This window comes from Mchenga conophoros, linkage group LG7 (assembly GCF_057382185.1).
Source record: "Mchenga conophoros isolate Kocher_MC1m ecotype Shallow Benthic linkage group LG7, M_conophoros_male_GT1.1, whole genome shotgun sequence".
Classification (NCBI taxonomy): domain Eukaryota; kingdom Metazoa; phylum Chordata; class Actinopteri; order Cichliformes; family Cichlidae; genus Mchenga; species Mchenga conophoros.
This window is the reverse complement of record NC_140532.1, coordinates 9,839,056-9,863,849: the sequence shown is the minus strand read 5'-3', so window position 1 is coordinate 9,863,849 and position 24,794 is coordinate 9,839,056. Positions and strand designations below refer to the sequence as shown.

Below are 24,794 nucleotides of genomic sequence, written 5' to 3'. Positions count from 1 at the left end.
TTCTTTGAGGGGATATTTTTCAGTTTAGATTACCTCTGTGAGCTGGCTGAATTAGGATTATCTTCCTGCCTTTGTTATCTTGCTATCATGTAAAGCTGCTCAGCTTTTATCTGTGAAATTAAGAACAAAGCCAAACCCAAACAAACAAAGAGGAGAGAGGGAGGACTGGCGGTTGTGCCTGTGCGAGTGTTTGTGTGCAATTTCTGATTTTAGGAGATTGAATCGGTCTCCGGGGAAACATGTTGTTGTCGGGAGCACTGCAGGGGAGTGAGGGCATGAAGGTGGGAGGGGGGGATCGCTGTCAAAGAAGGAGAAGTTCACACAAACACATATACACATGTTCAGAACAAACATTCATGAGCTAAACAGGAATCCAAACAGACAATAACTTGACAGCAGTTACCATTACAGGGCTGAAAGCTAGAAGCAGCCATGCAAGACTTAAGGCAGGAATACTAATCGATCCTTGTTACCTTTAAACATCCTGTCTGGACCAATCACAGAGAAGGTCAGGGCTGGATTCTGGCATTCTTGCTTCTCTTACTTGTTTCCCATCAGACTGATCTAATTGCCGGGACATTAGAGTCAGAATTCATTCAAGGACTTGAATAGTTGACATGGAAACCAAAGGGAAACACAACACCCAAAATATCTGTAATTTGTTTATCATTTCTCTGCGTGTTTGCTAAAAAGTCTGACTTTTGAGCTTTTTGCCCCTACAGCTCTCCTTTCCTTTGCTACAGTATTGATTTCCTGAGATCCCAACATGCCCCCAGGACTGTAGGTGAGAGAGCGGTGGTCAGTCAGTCCAATTAAAGAGACAAAGAGAAGGAGAAAGGCGAGAAAAAAAAGAAAGAGGTGGGGATAACTAGAGCTAAAGGTTCGTGACGGCCCCTCTTGCACCACACCCTGCTCGGCATGAAAGGGGACCCCCTTTTCTCCCCAAGGCAGCTCAGAATGAAGAATGTTATTGAGCCACTGAAGAAAGGGGGGTTGAACGGGAGACTCCCACCCTCTTCTCCACCCTGTTTCTTTCATTACTCTGGGCTATGATTTTTTTTTTTTCATGTCTTTTATTGCCTGTCCAAAATCAACCCGCAGATAGACACATGGCGCAGCTGCATACAAGTTCAAAGTAAATCTGTACAGATCAAACAAGAGATGATCGCCTATGACTGTGAGTGAAGGCTGAGGACAGTAAGGCTACTGATGATATGCTTTCTCTATGGAGACAGTCTGCTAGCGGGGTAGCTATGGTGAAAGTGGAGTCTTGTGTCCTTTGCCAAAACATTTCCAGTAGATGGATGGGATGTGTGTGTGTGTGTGTGTGTGTGTGTGTGTGTGTGTGTGTGTGTGTGTGTGTGTGTGTGTGTGTGTGTGTGTGTGTGTGTGTGTGTGTGTCAGTCGGTCTAACTATGTGTTCCCATCATCTGCCACATGCATGCAGAGCTCAGTAAGATTTCTTCATTATATCTGCTTCTCTATTCACAGAAATGACAATCATCTCAAGACAGAGAGAGTGGGGAAAAATTCAATTCAGGTTTATTTTTGTATTTTTTGTTACCTCAGGTCCTTTTTTACACCGAAAGATAAAGACATTTAACTGATATAGGAAGAAACACAATAATGTTCTTTAGGCAAGCACCGAAGAAAGACAAAGATGATCGTGGGCTGATGGGACAAAACTCCATCTCCCACAAAACAGGATGTGGAGACCCCTGAAATGTTCCTTAAATATCCCAGCACAATCTGTGCCCTTTGTTAGACAGAGATAACACGTCTCAGTGAGAACCGAGGCATGTCTGTGACTCACTCATATGAAGGGGTTTATTCATAGTTTGCATGTGTGTGTGAGTCTGTGTGTGAATCATTGTACGGCATATTAAGAAATCTAGAGAGTTGAGGGGGGACAGGCATTTTCTTAAAGTGGCAGACTTTTTTTGGCAGTTGTTTGAATTGTGTGTGTGTGTGTGTGTGTGTGTGTGTGTGTGTGTGTGTGTGTGTGTGTGTGTGTGTGTGTGTGTGTGTGTGTGGGCGTGTGGGAGTAGCAAAGAGAGATGGAGCAGGAAAGGGTTAGAAAGCAGGAGAGAGTGGCAGGCTCTTGGTTTCCCGTGGGTGTGCTGCAGTAACATAGTAATCCTCATTAATATTTATCTGCCAGGCAAAGTGGAGACAATGATTAGCTTGAGAGAGATAGGTAGAAAGAGCGAGAGTGTATATGTGCGTGCATGTGCGTGAACACCCTTTAATGCATGTGTGTACAGTATTTAGAGCATATAACACATGAACTAGGTCAACTTCTATACTTAAGAGAGTATAAAAGTCCCAATACTTCAAAGGCTTATGTCATGTCATCACTGGGTGTTTTTCATTGCACAAATGCTCAGTAAACAATATTTTTATTTAATTTATTCCAAACACCCACAGGACTAGTGAAACTAAAGCTCACAGCATGCACTCTTTCACTCTCACAGACGCAGACATATAGAAGCTCATTGCATTCATCCGTCTCTCGGGCCAGATTACTTTATGTTATTGATTTTTCTGCTTGCACCTCTAATGTGATCACATTAAGCAAGACTGATCAGAATTGAATTCCTGGTTGGGTCTATATGGATGTGTCACTTACGAGCTCTGTTGCAATGACATCGATCTGTGTGTCTTTGTATGTTGGAAAAAAAAAAAAGAAAAATCCAAAGCAATCTAGACCCATGCAAGTCACGTGTCGGGTTCAGTGTTGCATAAAGTGTTTCAACGTGTCAGTGTCAGGTGCACTTTTTGCTCTCCGGCGCACAGCTCGTTTAAGGTATTTGTGTGCCAGAGAGCCTCAGCTGAGAATCTGCTTGTGAATTTATAGTTTTGGTGACCCATTTCCCTCCACTCCTCTCTCTTTCACTCGCTCTTTCTGCCTTGCCTCCACTCTAGTGTAACACGCCTGAGTGGAAAATCAGAGAGCAGAAGGAAGACTGAGAGATATGAGAAACGAGAGATGAAAGAGGCCAAAAGAGATGGAGAAACAGGAGAAAGTAAAGAGGCCAGACATGTATACATGAGGAGCAGACAGATGATTTCCCCGTGTCTTATGTAGATTTTCTCACTAGTTAACTGTCAATTCAATTTGTCCATCACGGTTCTGAATGTAAAAAAAGTCTCTTTTCCACTCCGTCTTCTTACTTCGTGGATAGCCGCCCAGCTGACACTGTTGGCCGTGTCTGTTTACATCACAGTGGCTGTCTGACCTTTCCCAGGATTCAGCAGGACACAGCAAACACATGGAATCATGGGAACAGCGCACACTCATACCCAGCCTCCCTCTTCTCTCCTCGCCGAAACAAATATTTACACCCCCTTGTAAGTTACGGTCACTGTGAGATGAGCGTCTCCAGTCAGTTTGGAAAATTCACACTGCACAAATACCACACATTCCTCATGAGTTTCTCAAGACACCACTGAGAGGACAACGTCAAACCCTGAGATAGAAGTATGGGAAATGATTGCTGTGGAAGCAGAGGTATTCTGGAGCTTATGGTTGGTGTAAATGTAAGCTGATTCTTAGAAGTTTACTTATGTTATGTTCTGAACCCGATGTACACCACAACAGCCTCCCACTCATATGTTTGTGGTTCCTTTAAGTCATACAATAATTTGTATGCACACAAAGTCTCACACACAAGCACACTATCTCAGCAGTACAGAAATGACCCTCGCATCAATAAGCCTCGCAATGAATCAGAGCGGGCTACGAAAGGCCATTTAATCCCCCCCCCCACATACACACAGTCAGATTGGTGGTTTGGTAGAAAAGGCAAAGAATTACTGTACTGTACAGAGTTATTGAATTTTTATATCGATCAAGTCTCTGAGGACAGACTGTGACGAAAGTAGGAAAAATGAAAGCATTTGGCTGTACAAAACCAGCAGACGTTATTTTTAAATAGCACAACTGCCATAAATAAAATTCTCTGTAACCAGTCGTGATCTGCAGGAGGCAAAAAAAATGTGTGTGTTTGATTTTAGAGTTACTTTAACATTTCTATCAGACGTAACATAGTGAGCATTTCTCATACAAGCTGTAGTGTTTTAGTAGTGCTGTTAAGCCAGAATTTATAACAGACTGGCAAGGATTTACATACAGGCGCTGCTTGCTTGGCAGAGATTATATATGGGGTTTGTATTGCCTCCATGTGGCCATTTTTGCAAATGGATGTATGCAAGCAAGTGTAAGATTCATTGTGGATTTCTGACTCAAATAAACAACTTAGTTTGACGTAATGAATTATATTCAGTCTTTTTTTTTTCACAAGATAATGAGTTGGCGAAGACTAGCAGACGGTTGGAGCAGGCATCATTTTTCTTTTTTCAAAGCTTAGATAGGTCAGACCAGGATACTCCAGCCTGGGAAAACTGGCTTGGGGGAAAAATATGTCCTTTTTTAAAAACATTCTGGCAAAAATCCAAGTGACCAGATGTCAGTGTTACTGTGATTCATTCTACTGTATCGTGCTTGCAGTTATCCTTGTATATAATGTGTGCCAGTCTTCTTTTCCTTCAAAAACATACACTTAGTGTTCAGTCTGAACAGGTGTTTGAAAGGAATGGACTTACCACAGAAACATACCTCTTTCCTTGAAAACCGAGACAGTGAGAGAGAAAGTGAGAGGACTGGTTTCCCTCAGTGTGTGCTGCAGTATTCGAGTGCATATCGCTTTAAAAACAACCTCCAGTCGGGTAGACTAAGAGACCGGCTGCATTTCCTAAGTGGGAATGTTTGTGTTTGTGACGCTGAGAGCAACGGACAGAGGGTGCTTTGCTTCAGTGGGAAGAAAAGGGACAGGAAGAGAGGAGGACCAGGAGAGAAGGAGTCAGCAGGGAACACTAGCTGTGTGGGACTGGGGCAGAAGGACTAGCAGGGTTTGACCTTGAGGAGGCATCACTCCAGTGAATCCCAGAGAAGCAAGTGGCCCTAGAGGGACAAGAGAGGAGACAGACACTGGGGTTAACCTGTCTCTCTCAGGCTTACCTCTACAAATGACTCATGTATTATCTACTGGATCTAAGTGGCATCAAGAGGACAATAAAGGCTAATCATACCATCTCATTGCCACTACCTGTGGATGTCCCTTTGATATAAACTCATATTGCTGTGTATTCGTCTGGTGGCAAAGTAGTTAGTTAGGGATGGAGGCTGTCTTGTTGGGTTTAGATGAGGTGGTCTGTACTCGACAGGGCTTGCTATGGACTCTCACCTCCACAGCCATCCGGCGGATTCGCGTGCATGCCAGGAACCTTCCTGGGCCTCTGCATCTATTGCACACACACAGGTGTGTTTCAAGGCCGCTTTATCAGGTAGGATTCACCTCCAATACACATAAAACGTAAACATTTAAAAAAGAAAGAAAGAAAGAAAGAAAGAAAGAAAGAAAGAAAGAAAGAAAGAAAGAAAGAAAGAAAGAAAGAAAGAAAGAAAGAAAGAAAGAAAAATATATATCAGATAGATTTCTATGCACAATCATCTCAGTAAGCATTTTGCACTACATTTTATCCCAAATAATTGTGCACCTGTTAAGACATACTTGCGTTTACATGCTGCCCTCCCGTGTAATAAGGAGCTGTTATTAATGAAGGATTCTGCACTTGTGCGTCAAGGGCTTGAGGCAGAAGAAGAAAGACAAGTAGAGAACAGATGATGTACTCTAGGGCCAGGTATGTCCTGACAAAGGCTGGAGCCAGAGACAGGGCAGGGTTAAACTTGACTGATTTTTTTCATTAAGCTTGAAGGACAGAACTGGGTTGGATGTCATGGCTATGTTCCTGCTAGGTTTATGTACTGAATAGAACTTTTTTTCACTTAGCCGTTCCTGTGTATAGTGTTCTTTTGTTTTTGTTGTGCTCGGCATACACAACAGGAAGTTACGTTGCCAAGGTCAGTATTAAAGAGGTGGTAACTAAGCTGTTAAGCTGGTAAGTGTTTCTATGGGCATCTAAAAGGGGGATGCTTGCACACAAAAACACACACATAGAGGCTATTTTGTAAGCTGTTTGGTCTCTCTGTCTCCTTTGCCTCACATTTCACTCCCTGCTAACTTTGTGTTCTCTAAATGTGTCAATTTGCTTTAATAATGCAAGCCCTTTCTCTAGTCTGCATTATTTTATTTGTGTAAAAGCAGCAGCTTCTTTTGTGCCTTGTGCCTGTCTAGCTGTGATTCAGCAAAAAGCTTGATCAGTATTCACGTCACCATGTCTGAATTGATGCACAGGGCTTTCATGGACCCATTAGTATTCCCCAAGCATCTCACCTGGCCTGTATGCAGCTGGTACCACCAGGACAAACCCAACAGACTCACCAGGCCTGTAGCTAAATGATAAGAAGCACACTGCATAGCAAAAATTCATCAGCGCATACATGCACACGAAGATAAACATACACAGCATGCGCGTTTTCCTGCCTTTTTTCTCCGATTCCCTTTTTATTCTCAAGAGGAGAATAATCTGGATTGTTATTCTAACTTTTGTCTTCAAATGCGGTTTTATGTAGCTTCTCGGTTTAAGCATCCTAAGGGAGGGTAACACAATCAGAGGAAGCTGAAACAAGGCCTCCCTAAGTCTAACCCATCCTTAACAACCCCATCCTGGTCCACACTAAGGCACCTTTCAGGAGGGGCTCTTTTAATGCTCCCTAAACATCCTCTGGAGAAGTCCTTTCAACAATATTTCCCCTGGCCTGGAAAAGTGGTACAGTCCAAGGTGGAGCAGTTAATAGCGGTGGGAGTTTCAATAGCAGAGAAGGAGGGGTCAGTGTGTCAGACTGTGGGATGGGGATATCCCTGGCTCACTGCCGCCCTGCCTGGCTTCCTCTATTACTGTTAATGAGATACCCAGCCTCACACAACTGGCACACACACAATAGGAGAGAGAGGGGAAAAGAAAGAAAGAGAGCCGGAATGATAGACACAGACAAGGCCTTAACTTCTACCAACCTGTTTTCACTTTCTACACTTCTTTTCCATCTTTTTTTTCTTCTCTTGAACTGGAAAACATTTCCAGTCGTGGCTCTAACCTGTCCCAGGACCATGCCGTGCCTTGTTTTACTCTCAAACTTTCTTTTTAAAAATTTGTTCCTACTTAAAATTCGACTGCTTTTCCTTTCAGCTCTTTCTCCCTGCAGTCATTTCAACTGTGACCAGTGAAGGCTTGCATCACCAGCAGTCCAGTATGCTCAATCCATTTGGGAATACTGTGCGTCAAGGTGATGATTTCGCACCAACGTCGCTCTGCGTGTTGTGCGGATCATCGCCCCGTTCGATGGAGCCGTAGCGCTGCATTAACCAGCAGACGGCATTTATGAAATGTTGTTTGCTCACACAGACGTACACTTATTTCTCTTGTGAGCTGTGTGTTCACACTTCCATACATCAGGCTGAGTAATATTGACTCAACAGCCTCCAGTCACACTTTTTCCTCTGGTGATGCGACCCCTTAAACAGGGTTAGTACCAACAGGGCAGCGCTCGGCTGTGCTGCGTTACACAGTGTCTCAGGGTATTTGTTTGTCATTTCTCGTGCTGCTTCCAATTTGCATCAATTTCAGCTGTTCACATCGTGCCTTTTCTTTTTTTCATTTATATCCTACCAACCCCCTTCTTATCATCCCACCCCATCCCGAAGGCAGGATATCCTGCGCAGGGAAGACGCAACAGTAAAGACTATAGCAAACGCAGGTGGTCGGACTTCCCCTGAGCTGCAAGATTTGTTGTTTTGTTTCTTGTTTTGTTTTTTTCTTTTAATCAACCTGTAGTCAGTGTAATACAACTCACAAAAATTACTCCAAGCCATCATTTTATTCATAACAACCTGAAGTGACTTGTTTAGCAAGCGTGTTCGGCATCCCCGTGGAGCTTTTTAGACTTGACAAGATAAACATCCTAGATAGACTCAGTTTGCTTCCTGTTACAGCTCTTGCTAATAACAATGCTGACAGGAAACTGGTTCTCCTACATGACAAATAAACTTTGATCCAAGCTGTTTCCTAGCAACACAATACCACTGAAACATTTTATGCATATTTAAGATTGCACGCATAAGGTATATTCGTTGTAACTCTTATGGTGCATTAGCTCGTAGGCTCTCCTCATATTTTACACTGAAATCCAAGCCAGTTTACTCCCACCAAACTCATCTGGTGCCGTTTCCTGTGAGAAAATGTATTGGATGTATTCCTTTCCCACTGAGTGGTCCCAGTACTTTATGATACGAACCAGAGACGCAGCAACGGCACCCTAAGATATAGGATACACAATCCTTCTTCTGTCTTAGACTTGGTTCATTTGTATCTGTCCAGTTACTGCTTTTGTTTGTGGACTTTTGGCTCTCAGTCAAAGTACAGTGTTGGGAAGAATCCACTGTGATTGCCAGCAGCTCCCCTGAATTAGGTCACAATTGTAATCAGCCTACTTTGTGAAGTCTCTCTTACGCTCATGTTCAATTTATCATCAATTTGTAAAGTGTTCTACTGAAACAGATGTCGGTAAATAACCTTATGACAGGCAGGCAAATGTCCAGAATCCGAAATCTCTGTGTCCTTGCTTATTCCCAACGTTATCCCATTTTCCAGCCAAGTAATTATTGGATAGAGGATGAGGTTAAACTTGTGACTTCCTGCTGAAGAATTCTGATCGCTAGGGCTGTCTGGCAGCAGTCTTTGTTCTCATTGCCAAAGTCAGGATCTGTATGTGAGAAAATCTTTTCCCACAACCGGCAGAAAGGGTTCGTGGATGGGAAGGCCAGAATCGACATTGTACCAAAGTTTTCCAGTACTTTGTTTATTTACTTGTAATTTTCTAATTTGTTGGCAACTAGCTGGAGGTGTGTTTGTGTTTGATATCCCTACATCGACGCACACACATGCACACACAAATACCCCTCTGTAGATTGTGTTGGTGGTTCAAGCCGTTTACAGTGTATCCTTGGGGATTAGGACTTATTTGCATAGATCGTCTGGAAAACATTTCCACTGCTCCATTCCCAGGTTTATCAAATACCCAGTGTGTGAGTATAAATGGATGTGTGAAAGAGGAAGAGGAAAAAGCGGAGGAGAGCGAAGCTTGTCGTTGTTTGATCATGTTTGAAGCAAGGAAAATTCTTCTGAACTGATTCATCAGGAGTTGAACTCTAAGTTATAATTTCACTCTGTAAATCATAATTCACGATCAAAGACTGAATCGTTGTCCACATTTTGTTGCTTTAAAGTTGTTTGATGAGGCTTCTTATGATCTGCAACCCTGTTACATGTTAAATATTTAAAGCACAACACCCTTCTCCAATTTAATTCTCCATGTGCAATATTATCATTTAGCAGCTATCAACCGTGCCAGACTATAATTTCTCCGGTGATGTAAAAATATATCAGAGTCCTTCACAGGATGGCCTCTCACTTTTAATTAATTACAGGCACATGCATGGGCGCACACTGACATCTTCACACATGCTGTACAGTATTAGAAGGGCTAATCTGATTTCTCTGGTTTAAGGCACGATATTGGATATGAACAGGATGGTAGTCATACTTTTTTTAAAGGAAAACCATCCATCGTTGGTGCGTGAAAAAGACTGTCTGATTTTAAATAACTTTGCCAGGCATCAGTTACCATGTTGGAGACTATTTGGATGTTGAACATGTTTGCAGTATCTAGTCAGTGTTTTATTGGGCCAAGGCTGAGAGGCCTGCTCGATAAAGCTGGCGGGTATCCCTTTAAATCCTCTCAGTGTGTCTGAATCGTGGCCAGAACGGACATGATATAAGGTTTTTGGAGGTGGTCCTCTTCCAGCGAATGAAGAGATTGGTTTAAATGCGACATTAGTGTTGGGGATGTAAGAGCTTATAATGTTTTAAGTTCAAAGGTTAGGGCCACGGTATAGAATGGTAATCCCAGAGGATTACTACGAGAATCTGGTAAATATCTGGGGAAATCCCTCTCAGGGACTCTCAGATCCTCTGTTTGTACGGATATTATACCCTCTAACAGTGAGTCCACATGTGTTTACTGAAAAGAGGTTTAGAGTTTTGCATGCGTATTAAACTGGAGAGATGAGAGAAATATCAACATTTGCCTGAGCCAAAACATTCAGATCTGACAAGTTAGTGTATCGCCCCAAACAGTAACTATCTGCTGGGGTGGTCCACCAAGACCGCTATGCATTTCTGAGGTTTTTGCCTGTTTGCATTTGCAGTTAGCAGGAACACTTACATGAAGTATTGTTGCTACATGGTTGGCATAGCAACAACTAGACCACATTCACAACAAGCCGGAAGGTGCCATGATTGGATCTTTTGTGATAATAATAGACTTGGGAAAAAAAAGACATGTAGCTGAAAGCACCCAAATGTGCTATTTTAAGTTATATAATGTAACATTACAAGTGATTATTTTCTTTTTGCATTGTTAAGTATACAATGATTCACTAACAAGAGGCAGAGGCTCCTGGAGCCTTTGATGAAATTAGAATTTGACTAATGAATCATTTGTCCAGCATGTTACCAGTCTGTGGACAAGGGTAGCTTTCATTAAGCCATGATTGTTGTGGTTTTTTATCATCTTATTATTAATGTTAGTTAATCTTCTTCATTTTCTCTCTAAATAGCTTCACTGTGTCTGAATGTCTCAAGCAGCTGAGTAGGAATTCTAACAGTTATTATATATGCAGTTGTAAGCACCACACAAATCAACACATGTACAACTACATGTGTACAGTAAGCACTATGTCTATGCTGAAGGAGGAGCTAACGAAAGACCTCAAAAAATGTTTCCAAGAACTTTGATGGTTCCTAGTTCCTCTAATGCCGACAAACAAAAAGTAGAGACTACCTTGAAAATTTGTAAGGCATGAAATGGTTCCTCCAGTCCAAAGTAGCTAATTGTGCCCCTGAATGAGAGTGAATGCATATACATCCACAGCTTAGATTTTAGGAATGGTAAGCTTTGTTGAGGTTCTATACCACAGCCGTTTTTTTTAATCAGGTGCTTTCAAAAGAAAGAAAAGGCTTTCCAAACCTTCAGACTGCCAATTTCCTTGAGGCAAAGTGGACAAATGGATAACCTTCAATATCTTTACTGTGACGGGATTCCCTTTGGACGACAGGAATTGCACCCACATCCATATATATTTATATATTTATACACTACACACACCTGTGCACAGACCACACACAAATGCCTAAGGGCTCTCCCTGCAGATGAGCTGGGTCATTTTTCACTACCCTGCCTCAGAGGAATCAAGTGTGTCATAATGGAGCTTAGTCACAATGAACCAAAGTTATGGATTGATAAATCCCAGCTATAGAGCACAGTTCAAACTGACTACACAGGCTGCAGGACGGGACTTGTGGAGGGGCCGATAACTCTTTTTCATTCCCCTTTTTTTCATTATAATACCTCAAAATAGATCCTGAAGCAAGATGAAGAAATGTCCTAGGCTGCATCCTGTTCAGCCCATAACTTCATAGCTTTCAGCTTCTTCTATATGTTGTGTCGATTTCTCTGCCTGGCTCATCTCTCATGTATTCTCCTTTTTTCTCCAATCTGTCTTCCTTAACCCTTTTCAGCCTTTTCCCTTGCCAATTCCCTGTGAACGCGAGCAGGAATAGTGAAGGTGCAGATGTGTGAAATTATGAGTACATAGTGGCTTGGTAGAGCAAAGGGTTCACTTGTCTTTTTCATCAGGCATCATGACACTGTCATCAGTTGCACTGAATCACTTGAAGCCTTTATTGCGTGCCTTTTTGCTGTACACTTGTACACCACAGTCATACCTATTTTTGTTACAATGTCTGACCATTGTGTGACATTGCCTCCTCCTTTAAGTGCCCTACATTTCTGGCACAGGACTGAGTGACAGACAAGAGTAGATCTCCTAGAACGTTGCCATGGCAACTTTTGTTTGCATCTTACTTTGGCAAGCACGGAGCAGTGAGGCCGGTCAAACATTTATGTGCACGCGAGAGTATGTGTGCGTGTGTGCACTTGACACTGCAGGATGTTTCCATGCACTCAGCTAAAGAAGTGGGTGGTTTGAAAATCTCTGAAGTATCATGAGGATGGAAGCTCACCAAGCTCCTGTAAAGCCAGTGCTTTGAATGGTGTTGTTCTTTGGCTGTTTCCCTAATTAGCCTAGAGGGTCTTTGGACCTGGAGGACACACACACACACACACACACACACACACACACACACACACACACACACACCAGGCAAAATCAGCAAGGCACAGAGAGGATTTAGGCACCTTTTGCCCCAAAATCTCCCCTGCTGTTTCTGGTCTCAGGGTACATGTTTAATAGGCTAGTAGAATACATTAGGACACAAACACACGCACACACACACACACACACACAAATAGAACTTGCAGACAGCACTGTTTAATATTCAGCTTGCTAAATGATTAGTGTGTTTGGTATTCCATCTTGTCACAGGGCAGGGAATAGAGGCCACATGGGTTCAACTGCTCTGCAGCACTCAGTGCCCTTGAGTTTACGCCACGAGGGCACACACAAACATGCGGGGTTTTCCTTTTTTTTTGGTTTTTGCTTATGGGACACCAAACAAAAGCCAAAGAAAGCAAAGATAAAAAGAGCTCTACAAGGAAGGCTCATTGATCAGCAAAATTCAGTGGGTTGTACACACAGATGCAAACACACACACACTGTATACAAAGGATACTGTGCAGAACCGCACACTCCTCTCTACGTCACACTGTCCTTCTGAGTGCAGTGCCAGCAGTATCAGTGAACACAGGGTCGCTTGGGTCTATAGTGATTTCTCATTGTCTAAATTATAGATGAAGAGAGGAGGTGTAGGGGTAAAAGATCCTTCCCCTGTGAACACTGACAGTCCACATCCTCTCAGATCATCCCCCGCAATCACTGAGACTGTGTTTCATTGAGAAGACATGACATCACTCGTACCTATTTGTCCTGAACTTCTGTACTCTTCTTTCAGGTTGCTGGCACTCTCAGTACATCTATAGACAGACAGATAGACTGTACGGTCCATTCCAATAAACCTGACAGGGAAAAGTCATCTAAAAGAGAAGACATGAAAAGACTCATGAACTGGGGGAGCCACCTTTAGAAAGTGGATTAAGCCCTTTTGGCACTTTCTGTACATCTCATTTTCATAAAAAAAAAAATTCGAACTGAATAATCAAAGCAGCCTGTGGCCATTCCCTCCTATACTTGACGCACTGTGGCGCTGTATCACCGCATTGTGCTTGTTTGCTTGGATGTAATCATAGGAGACTGTGGTGTTGTTTTAGAGTTTTAAATATAACTGCTGGTTCTGTGAGTGAGCCGCCCATGCACACGTGTACGTCTGTGAGGCCAAAATTTTGTTCAACCACAAAGTGCAGTTGAAACAAATGTATATAAAGGATTTACAAAACCCAAAAAAAGGAAATGGAAGAACTGAGACAAACAGAAGGATGATACGGGCTTGAAACAAAGAGGAGGAGGAGCTAATTAAGCATAAAGAGATAAGTCCACACAACTGACTGTTACAGGAACAACATAGGTGTGCAAGGATTGGGGAGGGAGGGGGTGGGGGTTAAGAAAGGACTTCATTATTTTGGGATTAGGCAATGTGACCTTTCAGTGTGTAATCTGCAAAGAATAAAAAGAAAAATTTCATGAGGAATCAAGCGGAACAAGGTGAAGTTTAATGTTATGACTGCAAGGCATGTTCAGATTAACTCTACCAGCACAAAAAAAACTATTGCTGTGTCTTCATGTGTTATTTTTGTTTCTCTTATCCACACAATCTTTTTAAGAAGCACAAACCACTGGCTCACATTGTGCATATTTTTTAGAGACCCTTTGATGACACTTTGATCTGTCGATGAATGTACATTTTTCTTGAGTGCGTGCGTGTGTGTGTAGCAGAAATGCTTTCTGGCAGTTTTCACCATGAAGCAAGAAAAGGCAAAAGTCTTATCTTTTCAGTTCGTTTGGAATCGAGGTTCCTAAGGGTGCAAATGGCAGCGAGGTTGAACTTAAGATGTGAAGGCAGAGGTGGATTGGTGTGACTTCAACACAACAAAAGTTTGGATCTTGCAAAAATCTTTTATACAGCATTATTCCCAATGTCTTTACTGTTCCCGCTAAAAGTGCCCGTGTGGGTTTTGAAATTCATAAGCGTCTCCGTCTGTCAGTTTTAGTCAGAGTTGTGATTCTATATTAAAATGAGGGGGGGATGGGTTTTTTTTTGTTTTTCTTGTTTTTTTTGTTTTTTTTAGTGGAAGTCTGGGAATGGAGCTTTGTAGTAAAATAAGAACAAAGCTGCGTTGGCTTCAAAAATATCCCCAGTTTGTTTGAAGTGCCAGTATGTTTCTGATTTTAAAAAACGCCCTAACTGGAACCACATTTCAGTCCCAAAGTCACTCACGGGCAGTGAGGGTGGAGCTCACAGACACACAATAACACGCACGCACGCTCCCATATACACACTTGTACAAACAAAACAGATCTCGACGGTCAGTCTTTTCTCCAGACATTCCTGGCTGCCTTTCCTTGACCCTCCCTGCTCCATCTCACTCTGCCACTCTGTGAAACACTAGTTTGAGGGGGAAGACAGGATTTGGCCCTGCTATTATTTTTCCATCAGGTCTTTAATAACCTACTGGACTGAACTGAAACTGTATTCCCAATGTTTTATTTTTCTTCTGCATTGTAATCTAATCTACACCATACGTAGATGCTGTTGCGTTCAAACTGCAGACAAGTCGTAAAGCCTGCTGAGATGTAATGATCTCAGCATCATAAATCATCATCGGAGTGCTTGTGTCACAGCACGCTTGCTCTCAAAGTGACGTGTTTAAGAGTGTCTGTTTATTTTGTCTCTATAAATATGTGGGAGAAGCAGACAACGGTAGACGGAGCAAGACAGAGTGTGTGTGTGTGTGTATGTGTGTGTATGTGTGTGTGTCAGTCTTAATTGCCTACCACATCATCCCACAGTTAGGGTTGAGGAGATTCTCCATCTTGCTTCAATTAACCGTTCAGCGGTGTTTATATTGGGTTCCACCAACATAGCTTACCTTTCCCAACACAGACCAACAGCTGTGTTTCCCTGTCTGACCCTAAAACCCCACTCTACCCTGTTAAACCCACCTCAGCCATTCAGATCTTTACCCTTTGGATCGGTACTCTGCAGAAAAATACTTAATCAGCACCTCATTATTACAGCCACACCCCAGCCCAGAATAGAAGCAAACTGGCTCCATAACAAGGCTCGGTCAGGGTCCAGAAATGTTACACCTACAAGTGTTTCTCACTTTGTAGTTCTTGGCAATACTGTCTGTAGGTCATGGAGAGGTTAGCATGTATGGGAAGATAAGGGCCATGGACACTGGATAGGGTGGCTCAGTAAATCACAGTTGCCTGTTATTGTTCCTTCCTGCCTTGCTTCCCTTCTTCCCTCCTTTTTATTTATGTTTTTTTTTGTGGTTCAGCTTCATCCATGCAAGGCAAGGCAAGGCAAGGCAAGTTTATTTGTATAGCACAATTCAACAACAAGGTGATTCAAAGTGCTTTACAGAGACATGCCATGCAGGAGGAATCATTCATAGACTCATGCAGTGTAAGTGTTCAGGATCCTGCTTCTAGTCTCCTCTGTCCCCCTTCTTTCACTCTCCCTGGCACTGTTAAACAACAGGACTCTTATCACAGCAAATTGAGGAAGCTACCAATAAACGGAGATGTGAATTTGACCGGAGAAAAAGAATGAGGGGACGGCTGTATGTATTAATGCCAAAGAAAGAGTCATCTGGAGATGTTTAAGTTGGACAGGCCAGTTTCCGGTGTCTGGAGCAGGCCAAAAATATCCAGAAACAGAAAAATCCGGCAGAAGGGAAAAGGATACACCTCCTCGTTTCTCATGTGACCCTCTACATTTAGCAAACTAAGCTGAATTTTGGGGTTGCAGCATACACCGTGGTTGCAAGAAAGCTTTTCAAGCCAAGCTTATAAAATGTAATTGCATCTTGATATTGCTAAATGTTTGGGAAGAGAGCATTTCAATGAATCACATATGGCACAACTGCATTTCACTCAAATAAACAGAATGACACCGAGTACACAAGGTGTGCCACATATGCATACCTGCTTTGCATGGGTGCTCACACTGTTTTCATAACACGGGGACTGCTTCTTGTTGTAAAAGGCAGAATAGCTGAATCATTCAAACTTTTTATAAGCACCCTCCACTGCACATCTTAGTATCTATTTATGGATCCACAAACCAGACTGATTTTGTTATGTTAACAGCTTGTGGTTTTAACGGCTGCTGTTCCAGCCGTGCAAGGTGAACACAAGTGCCCAATTTAGGTCATACAAAAAAAAAGAGAGAGTCAGTGCAACGGCTGCAGTGGACTGAAGGGCCAGGATTCATTCAAGCAAGCCAAACCTGTGAGCAAGATTTGTGTTTGAAAGCGCAGACAGGAAGCTACAAGCTGTAGGGAGAGGCAGAGAGAGGGAGCGCAAACCAAGGGTCTAGACAGAAACCTCTGCTTGTTTGCTTTTTAGCAGGGTATAACCAGCATTTGAAGGTTTGTGCAGCTCTGTCACAATACACTTGTTACATGCTGATTTAAAGGTGATCACTCATATTAGATAGTCTCAACTCCTCCTGCCCCTGCACAGCGGATTTCTTAAAGTAGGCAGACTTTACGTTGTTATGTATCAGTACCGTCCTGCAGACACAGATGTTTGGGTGCAGACACACACACACACACACTCACACATCAGGAAAGAGAGAGAGGTCTGCAGTTTCTCATGGCTGCGAGTTGCCGCTGCAGAAAATTCCCCCTCCTCTCCCCGCCCCCACATCTTGCCTCCATTATTCCCGTGTTTTCGAAGCAACTCCGGTGACAGCGAGAAGCAAAGCTGGCGAAGTGAAGGCAGACTGGAGCACAGTCAGCCGCTTCTTCCGGCCGTCCCCCTCGGTTGCCGACCGATGGTACGGTCTCCCGCGTTCCGCACGTTCACACGCCGTTTGTGCACGGTGCCGGTAGGGAAAGGTGTGGGGAGGGGGTGGGCGGGGGTTGGTCGTCTAGGACTAGCACCGTGGAGCTGAGTGCTTTCCACAAGGAGGGATGAGAGAGAAGCCTCGCTTGAAAAACGCTCCACGGTCGCCGTTAATTAGCGCCTATTTATTTTTTTGCTTGAACGGCGAAGACGTGAGAAGACGGGATTATACGGCCAGCTCGCAACTAACGTTAACTAATGGTCACAAACATGGATGCTGATGTGCCTCATCCTCTAGGCCGGACAGAAAAGCGGGTGTTTTTTGAGGATTTTCTGGCTGCAACACGACTCATTTCTTTCTGGGATTAAATTTTTTTATTATTATTTTTGTTTTTTCTCTCCTTCTTGGAGCCGGCTTCTGTGAGTGGCAGTGAGCATTTATTTGCAAGGTACTAACTAATGATAACCTTACTGCGGTCGCTTATACTGACCAAGCATCACTGTCAACTCTCTCTCTCTCTCTCTCTCTCTCTGTGTGTGTGTGTGTGTGTGTGTGTGTGTGTGTGTGTGTGTGTGTGTGTAATTGTGCTGTCAGCCCCAGCGAAGAAATAATGAAACACTGTGAACATGGCTGCTTCAGACAGCACTGTAGTGGTATATGTCTCACTTTCATCTCTGGTCTTTAAATATCAGCGTTTCTTGGTGGTGAGTCAGGCTTGAGGATGCATGTTAACCAATTGAGACCTGACCACTAATGGGGTCAGAAATGTTGCTTTGTTGAATGCATCATGAATCACACAACAGGATAAGGTGATGCAGCCAGCAGCACATGTGCCTTTGGCCACTGTTTCTCTCAGAAGAGTTGCATTGTAAAGAAGAAACATTTTGTAACAATGTATATTATTTAGCTCATGGTGCAGCTAGATTGTGTTATATTGAAAATTCCTCATTTTCTACTTTTGTCAGCCTTCTTTACTGATAACAACCTTGTAATAGAGACTTATTACATTTATTTTCATGCAGTTTTGTGGCCAAAACCCATCTGTTTGTGCCAGATTGGGCTGCTTAGTTTTTGTTCCTCAGGGCAGTGATTTGTTACCTTGACATTAAGACTTGCACTATTCCCATGTGCCTCAAGCTGAGTCCCAGTGACAGCGTGCATGCCACATTACAGTTTGAAGTGTTCTGCAGACAGGATACTTTAAATGTTTGATTATTATACTCTAGTTTTTTGCTGAGTAATTGAGCAAAAATATGTGGATTAATGCGATGTTATGCCTTTACAGCAACCTTAGTTGCGCTTGACATCTCTGAGTTGTTGTACAGCTCACATCTGGTTGCATCTGCACCACTAAACCTACCACTAAGCAGCTATGGTAGTAATTAAAATCACTGTGTACAGTAAAAACACATAGTGTTTTCAGAGATATAATGTAACTCCAGGACAGGAGGATGGGGGATAAAAACAAAGGGCAAGGATGGAAAATGTAAGGGTTTGTGTGTCACTTGACTGTGTGCACAGGTGCACCCAATATAAACCCTCAAACCACAGGGGATCAGTGGCGAGGGGGAGGGTAAGCTGAACCCTGCAAAGACACTAGAAGCCACACACGCCCACCAGTAATGATTTGGGGAAGTTCACACTGGGATGAGTGCTGCGGTACTTCTTTCCCTCACTTTTTCTGGTATCATCGTCTCTTTGCTAAAGTCTCACCCCGATGCAAGCTGGCACAAATGGTGACAAAGTAGGCTAACTTTGTTAAGGAGACACCCTTACCAAATTACAATAGCCTCAGGAGGCCAATATGATCCTCTTGATAGAGTTACAAACCAGTTATACTTGTGTTCAGATTAATAGCATCTGTTTTTTGAGAGGAGTTTTGGACAATGGTGATGTTTCCCCCGTCTCTTTATTCCCCCCCCCAAATACACACACCATCCTCCAACCTCTCTAGTCCCCATCTCCCTGATTTGAGGGAAGCGTGGGTGGAGCCAAAGGGTGTTTGTGTTCCTCAGGGTCCCTGCTTCCTGTGAAATCGTGGAGGATCTCCACATGTGCTGAAAAACATACGTACACCCAAAAATGCAAAACACTTGAGACCCAGCCTCTTCACATGGCTTTAAATGTCCGGCAGTGTTTATGCAGTGAATGTTAAAGGCCTGGTCCTGGATTTGTTTGTATTTGAGTAGCAAATGTTAGGGCAGGTTTGCAGAGACGGCTTGGCTTTGTCTGCCGTGTAAAATATTTGGTCTAACACGTGTTTTCCCACAGTTGACTGTTTCATCATTGCACCTGCTTCACTGTTTACGCCTGACCTTGGCAGACGGATATTATTCATTCTTTTGGAGCTCTATTCAGCAAACCTGGTATCAGCAAAACAGACAAACACTCCAGTGAACACTGTCAGCAGGCAGCTTCCCTCACTTTGGTCACTAGTCCTCTGATGGATAGTGGATTTCCTGCTCAAGGAGGAATGTTAAAAATGTCCGTGAGGAACAGAGCAAGGCCCATTGTGTGTATTTAGATCAGCTAACCTTGTTATGGCTCGAGCTAACACACATGCAAACTCCAAGCCTGTCATGCAGGGTATTGCTTACATACTGTACTTATTGATGAGAGGCACAATGATGTTTTTCAATTTGAGCAAAATATATGAGTCATTTGGAAATGTACCAAATTTTTGTTGCATGAGTTGTAACAATGTAGTTCTGTAGAATAGTGGGATACAGGTGTATGTTTGGATGAGCTGTTATAAACAAGTATATTAAGAAACATGCATTTTTTTCTATTTCTCAGATGACAGAGGGCCGGCGATGTCAGGTCCATCTGCTGGACGACAGGAAGCTGGAGCTCCTCGTTCAGGTGAGCGTGTCTTCCTCCTGACCTCTAGTTCTTTCTTTCCTTTCTCCCCTCTCACTTTACAGACTATCAGTTCCTTACAGCTAGGGAGAAGTGATGTCTGCAGTCCCAAGTGACTTCCATTATTGCTGACGAAGGGAAATTTGGTCAGGAGTAGGTGACGCTGCGCTTTCTTGATGCTTTCCCTGATCTCTCTCATACACATGCATAAAAGCGCACATAGGTTGCGCTCGCAGCACTGATTTGCAGTGCCTGTTTAAACTCTGAATCCTGACATACAGTTCCACTCGATCGAGTCCTGAATGGAAACCTTTGCTTCAATTACCCTGGCTCTGCTTTTAGCCTTTAGTTCTCCCAGCAAGCCTCTCTGTAGTAATGAATAAAAACAGCACCATCCTAAAAAAAACTGCCTCTCTTTCATTTACGTTTTTACCATTACCTTTTTCAGCTTTCAGCTGCAACTCTCCTCTGGTCTGCTTTCTTTTCTATACCAAAGGTCTTCATTGATTGCTAATGATATTGACTTTTGCCATTCTTTTTATTTTCTTTTGGCTTGGCTAGATACACTGAAATGGATTCATTAGGAGCTCCTTACACTCTTCCTAACCTCCCATAGTTCCCTTTGGTCTGACCATTACTCGATTCCTCTGAAACAGAGAAAGACAAAAGAAAGTAATTGCCCTGGAACAGGAGAAGAACAGCAGGCAGAGAATAGAACGATTGACGCAGAAGCTCGGGAGGTTGAGAAGGAGAGAGAAAAATGAGATGAGGGCTAAGGAATGAAAAGGAGATGACACTAAAGGGAGAGAGAGGAGAAAATGGAGAGGAGAGCCAAGGATAGGTCTGCTGACTTTCTGATTTGATTACTCTGCCAGAACTGATCCTCCCTTTCAAATTGGTACTTCTTTTTCTGCTCCTCTTCCTTAGTCACTCTGTCTGTCTCTCCACTCTTGGCTCCTCATGTCTTCTTTTCTCATTCAACAGCTGGCTAGCTTTTTACCTGTCTTTCCATTGCTTTATCTCAATTTACAAATACAAATGTTTCAGCTCTATCTTGCATCCATCCACCCTCTCTATTGCTCTTCTCGTTTCTTTCAGTACATAAAAATAAAATAAAAAGACAACTTGGGGCTTTAACATAAATATTTCTTAATGTAGTGCTTATGTGAAGAGTTTTGTTGGTATATTCGGATAAGGAGTGAGTGATAAAAATTGGCTGTGTTAACCGCGTTTGTGAGAAGAAACAAGACTGGCAAAAAGGTCAGAAAAGTGGATGTCATTAACAAACTTTTGTCACATAAATCAGGAAACTGCTGGCTTTCTTTCTCTCTCAGTCCCTGTCCTTGCCTCCATCCGTTAGGCGGATGTTCTGCAGGTCATTGAGTTGTTAGTGGGACCACAGAGAATCACAGTGTTATTCTTAAGTTTTCCACTGAACTAAAAAGCAGTCCAGTCCTCCGCTTGTTTGCAAAAAAAAAAAAAAAAAGATTTGGATGTTCACATTTCAAAAACAGTCTAAACCAGTGTGTTTATTTATAATTTGTGTTTATTTATAAGTCTCCCCCGATCGTAAAACAGCGCCATTGTCAGGTCTGTCCCATTGAGGTTTTCATGAAACTTGTTGTAAGCATGCCAGGTACACAAGCCAGTTACCATCTGAAGAAAGGCTCCTACTCCTGTCAGTGAGTTGTAACATTGACCAGCTGTTTAATCCCAGAAGAGTCATTTAGCCTTGTCTACTTCCTTCAGTCTGATAGCGTGCCCTCTGTGGTTTGCTTGTGGAGCAATGCCTCATTGGCAGGGAGCAATGTACCAGAGGGACAGCGCGCTTATTTTTATTTATTTATTTATTAACCTTTATTTAACCAGGAAGATCCCATTGAGATTAAAAACCTCTTTTTCAAGGGAGACCTGGCCAAGATAGGCAGCAGCAGATGTCTCACAGTTACAGAAATTACTCAAACACAGGCAGCAACAACACACATGCAACAATAAGTGAAAGAATACAAATAAAATAAAAATAAAATTCAATAAAATTCAAATAAAATAAAAAGTCAGTTAAAATGACAATCAATCTAATTGAAACAGTTGCATGTTATGGACTTGGCCTCAAGGATTCGTAGTTTAGATTTAAAATCACTTAATGAAATGAATTCAGTCATTTTCCATTCCTTCTGCAGTTTGTTCCAGGCCGAGGGTGCTAAATGGACAAAAGCTCTTATTAACCAGGTTGTAAAGATGTAAAGCTAACTACCAAACACACCTCTCGGTGAAATTGTATATCAGTACAGAAGCTATTACTTACGTAGCCTAGACTGTTGCGAGGCTAAAGGGTAAATAAGGTTCAGTTGTGTAACAGTGTTGCTTTTCTACATCACTGAGTCCTTTTACATAATATGAAGGGGAAGTTCAGTAAACTTTAACTCCGTATGCAAAGCAAAAAATATAAGAAGAGGTTATTGTGCAGGGAAAAATCATAATAATGCAGCATGTGTCTCCAAAAAGCCTTAACCTTAGACAGCCTTAGAGGGGATAGGCTGCAACTAATAAATCAGTTGGCAACTCATAAATCTGAGCAACTCTGAAGGCAGCAAAGACCTTACTGGGTGTTTGCAGAGATCGGGCCATGACTTGTTTCCAGCCAGCCAAGTGTGCAACCGTTTTTTTGTCACTTGTCTTTAGTGTGTCTGCTACTCGCTTACACCTCCCTGTAATTCTTATGTTGTTAATTACCTGTGCTGCTGAGGAGGCACACGCTAAATATCTATTAGCAGTAATGCTGTCTAAGCTTTCAGAGAACTGTACAGTCTGATAGATGGCTCCATAGTGTATGCGTATGTAATGTGTGTCTGCATGGTCTGTATATGTCTAGGGTGTGTTTAGTGTACCGCATCACTTACAATACTGCCTGTCTTTCTCTGTCTACATCACATTATTACACATCTGGTATCTGTAATCCCAGAAATAAGCTGCCACGCATGCTTGTGGAAATGGTGGGTTAGAGAAATGCTTCTTGTGTTGTTCTTAATCTTCAGTAATACACTCCTGATTTTTAACAGCGTATCTGGGGTTTATTTTAGCGCCCCATCATCTGCCCAACAACGTGCCAATATGTCCCTGTTACCCGCTCACTGCTTGCTACACCGTGGTGGGATGGATGTTGTTTAATTGATATTGTTGCCACAGCAGTTTGGCTGCTCTGTGGTAATGAAAGACCATCGCAGCATGTTCCCCAGACTGAACCAAAACAGGTATTACTGCTAATGCCATAAAGATACCCTCTCTTCAAAACCTAAAATTTCCACATATAAAATGTGTTGAGGGCTTCAAAGACTTCTAGTGTAGATCATCTAAGTTTCTGCTCTCCCATTTGGAAGAAATGACAGGGCCAATCAGACCTGTTTTGGATGGGAGTACCAATTTCAGTTGAGTCACACAGATCAGGACCAAAACAAAGAGAAAATCATCACTCTAACCTCTGCTTCTCTGCTTGTGCAATGTAAACATACAGCCGCAGAACAAAAAATTATTCAGAGACATTCCCGATCTTATCTTTGCTAAATTTGCAATTGTTCTCTCTGTAAATATGTATTTGGAAATTTTACTCTTAACGAGACATTTAAATAGAAATGTTTACATCTGTGAATATAGGGTTGAATCAACTTATGCGGTAACTTCACCTTCAGCTCTCTCTTTCAATTCTGATCTCTCCTGAGCCTTTATGTATAGCAGGATCACTGTAGGCATCGTGATTATATGGGATCTAGGTCAGTGAAGATGTGGTAGTGTGTGTGTGTGTGTCTGCATGACATCACCTCCTTCCCTTTAAATAGCTCTCAGTAGCTTATGACACTGAAGTTGTAGCTATGCAGTGAGTAGATACTATAGGACATTAGGAAGAGGCTCTTAAGAGTGTGGATACTATGGCACTACAATGTCGCTGTTGTGTGTGTGGGCACGTGTAGAAAAATGGTTTCAGACAATATGTATTCCTCATGCCCTCCTCTCCTAGACAGTACGAACTCATGTGCTCCTTCTGTATGCTGGGAGTGGCCTGTATAACACGGTCTTGTGGCTGCATGCAGATGAGTGTGTATGCATGTGTGTTTGTGCGCGTAAATGTAGGCAGCGAGGCACACCCATGGTTAACCTCAGTTACTGGTGCACTTTTATTCAGGATGTGACAAACCAGCAGCATATGGCAGCATTCCCTGGACTCTTGCTTTGCTTTAAGGTGATCTGCATGCTATATAGCTCTTGTGCAAGCATCTCTCTGCAATACAGTGGTTCAGCCCATAGCCGTGACTCTGCAGTGGAGGTGTGGGTCAGGAAGGAGAGGGGAGGGGAAGGGTACCTGCACTGTCAGCAACATCCACGCACTCCATCCATCTTTCTCTTGCTCTCTCACTCTCATTTATCTCCTCCACTCTGGCCCTTTCCCTCTCCTCCCTGGTGTTTGTCAAAATGCTTAGTCATTGCGGTAACTCAACAGCCGATATAATACATTAGCATAAAGTTTTACTACATCTACTTTTCCAATTAAACTACAGTGTGGCAAACCACTTCACACACACACATGACAGCTGATTAAAACAACCTTAGCCTAATCCAAACTCGTATATCTTCCTTCCTGCAGCCCAAGCTGATGGCTAAAGACCTGCTGGACCTTGTGGCCTCTCACTTCAACCTAAAGGAGAAGGAGTACTTTGGAATTGCATACACAGATGAAACGTAAGTTAAAATAAAATATTATGTCACTCAGTCTTTAATTTAACTTAATTGTTTGGATTTTTTCAGTGCTGTAACATGAGATCACTGTAAATGACACCAGCATCAGATCTGATACACAGTTGGTAGCAGTAAAGTTATTAAAGCAACATGTGGGTCAGCAGTAGTGTAATCATAGGCAAATTTAGTATCAAAGT

At 42.7% G+C, this 24,794-nt stretch overlaps 1 protein-coding gene across 10 annotated transcripts in view; it reads left to right on the top strand.

The window, feature by feature from the left end:
- frmd4a (FERM domain containing 4A) overlaps window positions 1-24,794 on the top strand; it is a 96,480-nt gene that overhangs the window by 44,121 nt on the left and 27,565 nt on the right. For 5 of the 10 annotated variants that reach the window (XM_085281975.1, XM_085281976.1, XM_085281974.1 and 2 more), the window contains exons 2-3: window positions 19,807-19,872; window positions 24,506-24,600. In XM_085281975.1, coding sequence (XP_085138101.1) covers window positions 19,807-19,872; window positions 24,506-24,600 — 161 coding nt within the window. Of the gene's footprint in view, window positions 1-321; window positions 5,347-17,105; window positions 17,459-19,806; window positions 19,873-24,505; window positions 24,601-24,794 lie in introns of those variants that run through there. The other 5 variants (XM_085281970.1, XM_085281968.1, XM_085281971.1 and 2 more) reach the window with 3 other exon arrangements.